The sequence below is a fragment of the Aspergillus tubingensis genome, assembly GCF_013340325.1.
Source record: "Aspergillus tubingensis WU-2223L DNA, scaffold_3, whole genome shotgun sequence".
In the NCBI taxonomy this organism is placed as follows: Eukaryota; Fungi; Ascomycota; class Eurotiomycetes; order Eurotiales; family Aspergillaceae; genus Aspergillus; species Aspergillus tubingensis.
In genome coordinates, this window is record NW_023336277.1 from 451,908 (window position 1) to 463,504 (window position 11,597).

At 51.0% G+C, this 11,597-nt stretch overlaps 3 protein-coding genes across 3 annotated transcripts; 2 read left to right on the forward strand and 1 right to left on the reverse strand.

Moving 5' to 3' along the window:
- Window positions 1-1,028: 1,028 nt before the first annotated feature.
- On the forward strand, window positions 1,029-2,197 carry AtWU_01374 (putative C6 finger domain protein; the record flags this gene model as incomplete). Its single annotated transcript, XM_035496488.1, has 3 exons — window positions 1,029-1,095; window positions 1,151-1,480; window positions 1,545-2,197. 3 exons carry the CDS (start codon window positions 1,029-1,031, stop codon window positions 2,195-2,197), a joined length of 1,050 nt encoding a protein of 349 aa, XP_035352381.1.
- A 5,662-nt stretch (window positions 2,198-7,859) lies between these two features.
- Window positions 7,860-8,282, reverse strand: AtWU_01375 (uncharacterized protein; the record flags this gene model as incomplete). The annotated part of the gene is made up of 1 exon (XM_035496489.1): window positions 7,860-8,282. One exon carries the CDS (start codon window positions 8,280-8,282, stop codon window positions 7,860-7,862), a length of 423 nt encoding a protein of 140 aa, XP_035352382.1.
- Window positions 8,283-8,350: 68 nt separating this feature from the next.
- On the forward strand, window positions 8,351-8,672 carry AtWU_01376 (regulator of nitrogen metabolite repression; the record flags this gene model as incomplete). The annotated part of the gene is made up of 3 exons (XM_035496490.1): window positions 8,351-8,467; window positions 8,513-8,565; window positions 8,630-8,672. The coding sequence occupies 3 exons, from the start codon at window positions 8,351-8,353 to the stop codon at window positions 8,670-8,672; spliced, it is 213 nt and encodes a 70-aa protein (XP_035352383.1).
- Window positions 8,673-11,597: the final 2,925 nt, after the last annotated feature.

Here is an 11,597-nt window from a genome sequence, read left to right on the forward strand (position 1 = left end):
GGTTAAAATCTAAATCCCACCGCGCACAAAGTCCCGAGATCCTAGATCCCGAGCAACAATACCACTACTGCAGTGGGCACCCACTACTACGACGGAAGTAGGTCCTCGGTATTTCCTTTCCTCTTACTACCAAGTACTACTACTACTGGCTTCCTTTGCGACTTGACCACCACTACACTACCACCACCACCACTACTATTACTACCACCGTCTTTCCACTCAACTTGAACTATCCGTCCCTCTTCCACCAACTTTCACCTTCCTTTTCTCGCTGCTTGCCTTTCCTTCAATCGTCCGACGTCCTGTCCAGCCTTCTTCTTTCGCATTCACCTATCTATCCGACGTTTCCCCGCTTACTTTCGCATCCTTGTTTATTCTTATTACCTGCATTCAGATTGCTGGTTCCCTACTAAATAATTAATGATCCTTAATTTGCAGGCCGGTGCACCATTACCCGCTATCAACAAATCATCCTGCTTGGAGAAATTGAACCCTGCAATATTCTCGGACATTGCTTCTCCCTCCTGAAGCCCCGCTCCACGATTAGCAACGACGCGACGAGCCAAATAATAGTATACGTCCCTCCATTTACCGGTGCTTGCGACTCGGTCTGCCCAAACCCATCGACAAGATCCGAGTCTAGGTGGTGGCTATTCACAGTACCCTGCCCGCTAAGGAACGAGTGCGGAAGCGCACCGTTGGAACGAAGGATACCTCATAACAACATATCCCGATAGTCATCGCTATAATTATTTGCGCTTCTGACTTGGTGACATATTATTTTACTCGACACTTTTCACTGTCTTAGCGCGGCACATTGCATCATCTCGATCCCTCAACTTTATTCGAAATATTAATTTTCGCTGCGCACTTGGGCGGTTCGAGACGATCAGCTTGCCCTTCCTCTTTCTCTGTGCGATTAATGTGCTCTAAGCATACAGTCTTCGGTTTCTCATCGCATCTTATATAGGGCTATGCCCGCGGTTGTCGAGGATAACACTCCGATAATAAGATCAGAAGGCACAGTCATGGAATCTTCCACTGCGGATAAAAAGCGCAACAAGCTTGGATATCATCGCACCTCTGTCGCATGTGGTAAGCTCTCGGTTCTCCGTAGTCTCCGTTGGAATACTCATTTCTTATGCGACAGTACACTGCCGGCGGCGAAAGATCCGATGTCTTGTTGCACCAGATGATGCTCAAGGGCGATGCGAGAATTGTATACGCCTCCGGAAGGAATGCCAGTTCTTCCCTGTCGACCAGCAGCCCCCGATCGAGAAGAAGTCACGTCCCAGTTCTCGTTTAGAAACCGCTTCGACGGACCCATCGACCGCTTCTTCGTCACCTCCGAATGTGACTGGGGTAGAGCAAGCGGAGCCTTTCTTTACTTATCAGCCTATGCCGTTGGGTTCGAATCCGGATGTGGGCGCCTTCAATACTGCGACCTTTCCGAGCAACCCAATGGCACCATTTACTCCAGGTTTGTGGCCCTACCGAGCAGGTGGAATGTTGGGGTGAAGTGTGTTGACCATTGCCTGGAACAGATCGCAGCGTTGGTGCGGAATTTGTAGGTCCCCCTCCCATGGAAACCGGGGTTCCGTGGGACGAGTATACGACCATCACAGACCCTCAAATGTTAGCGGCTATGCCCGCGGGGAAAGCGATGATGAACATGTCTACGAACGTTTGGGGGGCGACACCCAATCCCATGGCACCGATGCCAACCACTTCGCCCCTGCCAGGAACCCCCACGGTTCCGTCGCAGTCGCAAGGCCTGGCACAGACACCCACGTATGCCATGCAGCCTGATGGGACGGTCTGGCAAGTACCGCCAACACGTGCGATGACATTTTCGGCACAACCCGCAGACATGGCAATTCCGTATCCGAACCAAGGTCAATTCGTGCAGCCGTCGCCGGCAGATCTCAAGAGAAGGATGACCAGCCCGGCCCAGTCTTTCCCCGGAACTCCAATCAACCCCCAGAGTCCTCCTGCAGCGGATCTACAGTCGGTATCCGTCTCATACCCAGGCCAGCCGGCCGCTATGGGATTCAACACCTGGCAGGATGTGAACAGCATGTCCCCCATGAGTGTGGTCCAGTATCCGATGTACACGAACGATGCAGCCGCCCAGCAAGCAGGGTTTGGCAGCCCGCCACCAATGGGCCACCCCGGTCCAGGCCAATCCCCGCAATGATGAGCTCGAGAAGAGCGGAGATGACAAGCGCTTCAGAAGGAAAACAAAAAGCATCATCGGATTCGCTATTTAAATACCCCGTGCGACGTATTGCATCCATTTCTTTATCTCACTTCTTTCCCATATCATTCCATCCCATGCATGCACCTTTACTTTTACCGGCTGGTCATTAGCGGGCGCAGAGGATCTTGGGCGGTATTTTACTCTTCGTTTGTTCCATGAGACCCCTTTCCTCTTGATTGAGGCATCATCTATTTACATGCGCGGCTCAGGGAGCAAGTTCTTCTAGACTCTCTTTCGTTGCTCTCCGGTTTTTCATTTCATCAATTTGCTTTTGTTTTTCTTCACCTACTGTTCACATTAGCTTTGGATATCCACGGTGGGGTTCATGAGCTACGCATTCAGCCACCAGCGGGACAGGTGTCTGATCATTGGTTTTGAGTGGCGTTACCGGCCTAGTCCAGTCTCATATGCTGATCCTGGCGTTGTCATGCAGCCCTCGATCGAAGACTAGTCTGGACCGGCCCGACTCTTATGATTTCGTTTGCTTTGCTTCAGTTCCCTGCCATGCACCTAGTCACGTTCGTTGTCGACGAGTCGGTTGATAAGGGCAGACAGACGGATGGAAGGAAAGTGGCCATGTTTATGCTTTTGCTTGTTGCTTTCTTATTGACATAGACCCCTATAAGCCACCCTCTACCTCTAGTACCCGATCATTATGGAATAGAAAACGGCACACAACTGCCTCTTAGTTCACTGCAGATCCCACACGGTCTTTCGTTTTCCCCAACTACTCCTCTCGTGCGTAAATCAGAATCCCTTTGGCCTATGGCGCACATGGTATCGACTTCCTCGGGCTTACCATGACAATTGCAACGTGCCGTACCGTTCGAGAGGCTGCTGTTTCAGTGTCCTGGGCTGCTTGGTGTAGCTACACTCGGATAAGAGTGTTTATTGATCAGTCACACCGGTAGGGAAGGCACATTACTAGCCAGAAGTAGCCAGAAGGAACAAGAATGGAGCCAGAACGCAATGGTTAGTGCCAGCAATAGCAATGTCCGCTGCATCCAAGAGTCAACTTGTTACCTTTAGCTCTAGAATCATCTTAATGTGTAATTACTCCACATATCAGCTTCTCACATACCATCAGTGCATCTATTCTGCAGCCAGTCCTTTCATATCGGAAGCTTTCTACAAGAATCTCTTATGGAAACACTTGATATACGAGAACAAGCGGCTCGAGATTTCCGCAGTACACCTCACAGCCAGTTTCCGTCACATGCTTGTGATATACACCCAGGTCTAGATTGCATCTGTCGATGGACTCATTTGTCCACGCGCAGTAGCCACCGCATTGATTTGTGCGACTGACACCCAAACATCCCAGTACTGTATTGCCTTCTACGTGAAGTATTTCTGCTTACTGCCATCACAACATATTCCTTCAAGACGCCAGCCAGACCAGAAATGACATCATCGGTGTGACGCGATCTGGACGCATCCCGATTAGGCAGGCACAGGGTGGTCACGAGGAGCCCTTTTTGAAGAAGAGAGTTACTACAGAGTCAACTCTCACTCCAGTTTACTCTTTACTACACCATCTTCACCCTCACAGCACAATTCCGAACTACATGCTGTCTGCTATCCTGCTGATGTACCCATGAAGATATGTCACAGGCAGATTGCTTTTTGTGTGTTTGCTTTTCCCGCACCATGTCGATAACACCGTAACACTGACAATATGATTGGAAGATTCCCCGACCCTTGCTAGCTGCAACGGCGATCAGAAGAACAGACAGGACACCTAAGCAATAGCTTGCCGTCCATTGTTCATCCGAATGACAACCCCGGACCAAACGGATCTTCGGGCTTGGTTGACTGATAAACACCTTCACAGACGGATCTGCCAATAATAGGGGCTTTCTGCAGTATTGCTTATCACACTGTCGGATACGCCTGGCGGGTTGAAACCGGAGCAGACCAGGAGAAAGTATATTTGCTCCGAGGTGATAACGATCCTCTGATAAGCTCGGTCGGGGATCGAATTTCGTCAGAGTACAGAGTGTCCGGAGCGGAACCATGTTGTAGGAATGCTGTGTCGCTGCTCACACTCTTGTGGGCTTTGCTCTGTGGCCTTCTGCGGAACTTGAGTATACCAGGCATGAGTCACTGGCCTTTCAGAAGTGATCGGTGCGTGTTGTGTGTGTGGATGTGTGGGTATGGGGGTGTGTGTGTGCGCGCCACCGATCGTTCGGTCTGGGGTCCGATAATGCGGAGAGCAACAGCCTCACTTTATTAATATCATCAACGGCCCTGATAGCCAGCATTAGCTGGGTTGATAACAGCTGTCATGCTGCAATCTGATTGCCCCTTTGGTGATGATTGCAGGCTCAAGGTACCAGGTTCAGCATCCACGACGTGACGTGTCTGTGCTTTTCTGGCCTTATCTCCAGGCTGTCCGGGCGCCTCGATGGCGACAATATGCATAGTTATCAATATGATTATCGCGACTCCTGGCCGATGGTCGGCGAGGGCCCCTGTTTTTAGAGGGCGCTCCTCCAGTACAAAATCCGGTGCTGCTCCCATTGGGCTGAGACTTCTGATCTCTTCGCCCAGCGACAGGGACTGACAAGTGAGAACCTGGTTGACCGCCATTCACCTGTGATGCCTTATCGCGCTCCTGTGGGGGGCTGTATGCGGTTAGTAGAAGCCAGTCCACCCCTTTGGGCGCTGAAGGCCTTTTCCTGGAGTTTTGTGGATCATATATAAACACTGGAAGTCGAAGTGGTCGACAGTGACTGCTGGCCTTTCGGTTCATCCTTGTTCCTCTGGCATTTATTCCCCCCTTTCATCGCACACGGCAGACAAGGCTAGTGTTTGAGCTCTTTTATTTTCTCACGAAGCTCTCAAACCATCGGTATATAAGAGAAGCCGTGTGTGTACTGTGGATAAAGCCCAGTTTTAACGCTGACTCTAGTGCCCCATTTTACCCCCAAACTATCTCCACGCCCTCCCCGTCCCGACCCATCGGTTCATGCTAGTATCTCTTGTATATGTACACACTTACTCGCAACTAGGGGACATGCTACTGGCACATGCAGACACTCTTTGACGGCGCAGTCATTACCTTCTTGCATTGCTAGTCAACCCTCCTTTCACGGTCGCATTTGATCTTCGCAAAACTCTCTCGACCGCACCAGTCAGGCTTCATCAGGCATTCCCTCTCAGCATACGACGACCCTCCATGGGCATGCTGGCACATCTTATTTCCACAGTTCCTGCACACTTGATGCGGGAAAAGCTCATTGCAGGGGTTCAGGCTGTATTGCATTGTCTGAATTTCCGGCAGACCCGCGCCAGCCGCGAGAAAATCGAACCGATCCTAGCGTGGGGGGGGGGGGGTAGGAATATGCCGGAAGACGAATGTTTTCGCTATCAACTTTGGTCGGATGTAATCTTTTATGCTCATGATTGACATCTCCGGTGCAATTCTGATGACTATTATCTGTCTTCCGATTGATGCTGCCTGACAGCGGCGCATGACGCCTCGATCCACATTTGAACAAAACAGGAAGGACTTATTGAACCTTCCACAGACTGGAGACAGAGTGGGAGACGAAAATGGGAAATCTGCCGAGGCTGGAAGATGGGGTGAAGGCTACCCCAATAGTCGACACGGAATATGGGGCGGATGTCTTCCGGGTGCGTTCCGCCTACTGATGACGTCTCAGATCGTCCCCGGCGACGCGGTATGCTGGTCCAGTCGGTCGGTGACGTTGCCTGATTATGATATTGCATGATGCGAAGAGATCAACCTTCTGGTGCTATACGGGTTTTTTCACGCCGACCCCTTGAAACTAACATTCTAATGATATTGTTGAGGGGTCATAGAACAGGTTTGACTATGGTGGGCCGGAAGCTCGATTTGCCGCACGCCAGAGGGAAACTCCAAAGTACAGCTATCCCAGACACTCTTAGCGACGGTGTACTTACTTGGGCTGGTTAGCTCAGGCACGCATCTGTGCTTCATAAGACCGATTTCCTGTTCGAGCGTCCCGCCGGAAGTTGGTCGCTGCATCCGGACCAAAAGGGAGTAGACATACCCCGTCTTATTCTAGGTTTGCGTGGCGCTGGCTCAGGAATTCTGGAGATGCGAATTATCAACACTATTGATGATGATTACAGAATTTAGGAATGACTTGGAACGGGCCTTATTGGGCGTGTCCGTGGACCATGAGGTAGACAGGCTGGAGATACTGTCGATCGATGGGCATTTTCCGACCAACGGAGTTAAGGCCGGGCGGGTGAGTCAGCCGGATCCGTGCACGGCGCCACTCGCCCGCTTTGCCTTCCTCCCAAGGCTCCTGTCTATTCCCGTCGAACTCTATTGCTTTTGCCACGGCCCCAATATTCCCCCCCAAAACCAATGACTGGCTGCGCTTGATATTCCCCTTTCACATGCTTGGCTGACCTTGTGCTTGCTTCGGGTTTTATCCTTTTGTTGACCAAATATTTTTGTTGGTCTTACCCCAGCTTGGCCGTCCTTTTGGAGCCAGGCGACCGGGAGCGGCAATCGTGGCATGCATCTTGAGAGTACTCCATCGCTTCGAACTGACCCCGATTGACGGACGGCCATTGGCCGCGATGACCAAGGTCCATTACATGCTTATCTGCTTATCTGCGACTGTTATCTCCAGGACATCGTGGGTAGCGTGGGAGACCGTGATTATGGAGCACTAGTGCGGTGGACCTCGCGGTTGTTCCTCCCGTGGGGCCGAAACGTGCTTGAGAACCAGTACAGAAGCAATCAACGACTCATGCTGGCGCGTACAGAAGGGGCAGCTTACTGTGGTCACTATCTACTGCCTGTGCAGGCATGCAGTGGCCAAGCGACTGTCCTGTGCTCGGTTGCCCTTTTCTCAATACATGATCCATCCGGCAGGACACCCACTCTTTCCGGCCAACGATGATGGCTAACGGCTTCCCTGGACAACCTTGTTTGGGCTTGGCAATATCTCATACGCCTCGATCATCAGCCGTGTTATTTGTTAACTGCTTATTATGACTCGCCACTTGCAGGAGTTTCTAAAGTACTAGGAAACGCCTCTTGCACCGTGCTTTTGCCCGGGGCAGCGCCCGCACCAGTGTTGCAGTAAATAGGGATTAGTACCGAAGAAGAGCCTGATGAGCACTACCGTCATGATTACCGTTGACCAGGGCCCTGGGCTAAAGCCGGTTAATACGACGACGCGCCAGGACGAGGCTGTGAACCGACTACTGCATCATCATGCACTGCAGCTGCAGGATCGGATAGTTCTGGCCAACGAGTGATCTGGCCCAACTCAAGAGGAAGCATGTCGGGCGGGCAGGCACAACTGGGGGAGGAGATGGAGAGCTTCATCCTCTGGTTGAATCAGAGCAACAAAGGGACCCCGCAACCATGGGTGGATCCACATGCATCAAGATGAATCGTGGATTTCTCCCTGATTAATATCTCTGCACCTGGGAGTGGAACAAAGGCAGCTATGAGGCTGTAGGGATTACTCGTAGTAGCAGTGGCTAGCCCTGCTGGTGTACTGCCTATGCTTACTAGGGGGTGGTTTAGTCGATGCTTGTTACGCGCTTGAAACGCCTCTGACCAAACCGTCAATACCGCAGTGGATTACCGGGTCATACGCGGATCGGGTAAGATAGGGAAAGCCAGCTCCGGTGAGCATCCCGTAGTAAGTAGACTCCAACCAGACAGCCTGACGATGAGGAAGGTTGCCAACTTACGAGGGTCGGTCTCGTACCTGCTTCGGGTTTCCCCCCTAGGCCGTCTTCTGCTGCCTGCGGCCAATTCTCCATTTTGCGAGATGAGGGTGGAGAGTTGGTCCGACGACGCCTTGTCCGCGGGCTGGCCGTTTGGCTGGCCTCCCCGGAAACCTGCCTCCAGAGGGGTGGCCAACACGGCTGCTCGAGTCCACCGTGTCCGCAAGAGGACAGCAACCTTAAATTGGACGGTCTCGTGTCGCAGGCTAGCAGCATGGACGGTGGCCAGCCATGTGCCTGACGGTGGGCTATGAGTGTGGTCTCCATAGTCCATCCACGCGATGGAGAGAGAACTGGATCACTCGAGGGCTCGGGGGTCGTCCGGGCCAGGCGGACAGCCCGATGGTGGACAGGTCCCGCCCCGCCGCTAGTGCCAGCGTCGAGGACATCGGGACGATGCGCTCGCTCACTGGTGGTGGCTGGCCTGTCGTCCTTGTTCCTCCTACGTCCGGAGAAGAGGTCCGATGAGCGGAGCAGGCCCTGACCCGTTGCTAAGTGTGGAAGGGGTCGCCGGTCAGCTACGCAGTGTCGGAAATTCCAGAGAGGAAGGGTGCACGGTATGCTGTCCTGCAGGAGCGTCCAAGTGGACACGGTCATTTAACCATCGGGCCGATGGGACAGACCAAAGATGGATCATGCATGCAAGCGCACAGTCCAGGCTTAATAGATTTGATTCCAACAAGGTCAGGGTTAAGGTAGTGACTAGGGAGCGACTATCGTGCGCTCAGATCGCATTATCCCAAGCGATAACAACAGCTTTATATGGGATTTCGGCCGACGATAGGGGGGTAAGCTTTTTAGTCAAGCGAAGCATCGGCTGATCACAATCCCAGTCCATTCCGGCCCATCAGTCGGGGGAAGTATACTTGATTACATTGATGATTTGTATGAAGCCAACAGGACTGGCGCGCGCGATGTGTCAGAGGTGAGTCGATGGTTGTGGCGAGGAGGACTACGGGAGGTATCTACTGTACTACTAAGTAGTGAGTGGCACAGGAAACCTAATCCCCGAGGAGGGTCGCGGAGCTCGCTGGCCCGAATACCTGGGACAAGAGAATTCGTATACATCAGATTGAGCAGCAGCAGCAGCCGGCTACGACTGGGAAGTAAGTTATGTCGGGGTTTTCAGGACTCGGATTGTTTTACCATAGGCTGGGCATGACTGCGACAAGCCAGCGACGGTCGGCCCTTACGGTCGCTTGGCGGGCGATGATTGGTGGGGGAATTCAGGCCAATTCCTGGCTCCGAATCAGGATCCGGATCGGTCTGCTGCATCCATCTTTTTAGTCGCATCCCTCTGCTGGATGGAGAGTCTAACTAGTCATGGTGCGTGTCTTGGGTCTTGGATGAGAAAAGCAAGCTACAGAGTAGTTGATTAACTGTGTCGTGATGATCTCGACCCGTCGTGCGTGTCAGGTAGACTGACTGACAGCCAGACATACTATACTAGACCAACAAACATACCATCGTTTCCGAGACGGATGATCAGGGAGGAGAGAGCAAGTCTCGAGAGGAGACTAGTACTATGTGAGAAGAGACGCATGGATGGGTTAATCTAAACGGACGGCGCTACTGCAGCTTTAGTGCTTCGAGAAACGCCAAAAACCCATCCCGACCCGCGCCACTGGCCAGGCCGACCGTCACGGTATTACATGGGTATGGAACCAAGCTGCAGAGACGCAGCTAGTAAGGATACTTACTTAGTACTATAGTAGGAGAGAAACAACGTATTCCCAACAAGCAGCAGGGGAAAAAGGAGGGGCAATGAGTTGGAGGTGGTTGGAGGTCATAATGGAGATTGTATATAATATATCCTGTATACCATTGTTACTCCAGGCTTGTTGTTTTCCTGCTGCCAGGACATTGAATTGATGTGAATTGTTGTTGTTGTTACTGCAGTGAATCTTGAATTTCCATTTACCATTCATTCAGTTCCAAACTTCGCCAGTTCTGCTACTTACGGCGGGAAGCTAAAAATTCCGGCAGAATCCCGGCGGGCAAATCAGCGTGGATGCGCAGGGACGTTCCTCGCGCATTGTGACTGGTTCTTGGGTCACTGAAACTCCAACCCACCCGTGGATGGAGGCAACAGCATCCACCGGGCATCTGGCTTGTGAATGAAAGGTTGCTTGCTTTAAGAGAATCAAAGAAGAAGCAGCAGCAAAAGAGTTGTTAAAACTGAGTGAAGTGAGTCAGTGATACCCTTTTTCCCAAATCAATTCCCCACTTCTTCTTTCACAGGAAAAGAGAAGAAAAGGAAAAAAAGGGAAACAAAAAACAAGAGAGGGGCAAAAGTTCTTCTGTTCTTGTTCCTGTTCTTTTTTTTCTTTTTGACAGACAACTGACTGACTGACTGTCTCTTGTTCTTGTAATAATTAAGGCCCGACCTTGACTGGATTAGACTTGCAGCCCTTCTCTCCACTTCCGGTGTCCACTTTCCACTCTCCGGCTCCGTCATCTACTACTAGAAGGTATCGCATTATTATTCATCTCCACGGCTGTTGCTGCGCGCTCTCTCTCTCTCTCTCTCTCTCTTACTCTTCCTCTCTCTCTCGCGCTCTCGCCTTCTCATCTTATTACTCCCCTCTCCTCTTATTTCTTCTCCGGGCCCCCTCCCCAGTCTGTTTTCTTATCTCCCTCCCGGCTGGAATCTTGTCCCAATTCTATTTATCATTATTTTTTATACTTTTTCTTTTTTTGATTTACCGTTATTGATTGCATTTTAACATTGCCTTTTTCTTCTCTCTCAAGTCAGCCTACCAGCGCGTCATGTGCATCGGGAGGGTCTAGCCCCCCCTCGCCGGTCAAGCCATCAGCATCATCATCCTGCATCCTCACATCCTCGCTCACCCATTCCTTCGGATTCGCCTCCTCACTCTTCACTGCTTTCCCCCCCTTCTACGTCACATCTAGGAGGAACAAAAACCCCATCTGATCCATTGGGTTTCCATAAGAGGGGGAAACGAATAAAAATCAAAGATCGACAAAGGAATATAAAATTACAAAAAGGAATCATACATCAAGAAGGAAAAGAATTACCCGCCGCGAAATTGCTCGTGGACGGATTAGCTGCAAGGCTAGGGATTTTCTAAAAGGTACGCACACTGTGAACAACATCCACACACACATACACCTTCTTGTCTTTTTTTTTTTGTGTTTCGATTGTATTATTTTATTTTACTTTTATTCGATTTCCTGTCGGACGGATCCCGCCGCAGACGACGGAAGGGGAAAAGAAAAAGAAAAGAAGGGAAAAGGAAGAGGAAAAGCCGGGGGGAATGCAGTCCATGCAAGCCACTTGCATCTGGAGAGGAGGGAGGGGAAGGGACGACAAGAAAAAAAAAAAAAAAGAAAAAGAAAAAGATAATATGATGATGATTATTTATGATTATTATTATTGTTATTATTGTTATTACTATTTCCTGCCGTTGCTACTTGCTACTACTTGCGACTACTAGTTGATCTCACCACTGACCTGCTCCCGATCCTAGCTCCCGTTGTCCTGCTGCTGCTGCTGCTACTACTTTGCTACTACTGCACCTCGTTTTGACTTTCGACAACCACCATTACTACTTTGCGCTTACTTCCA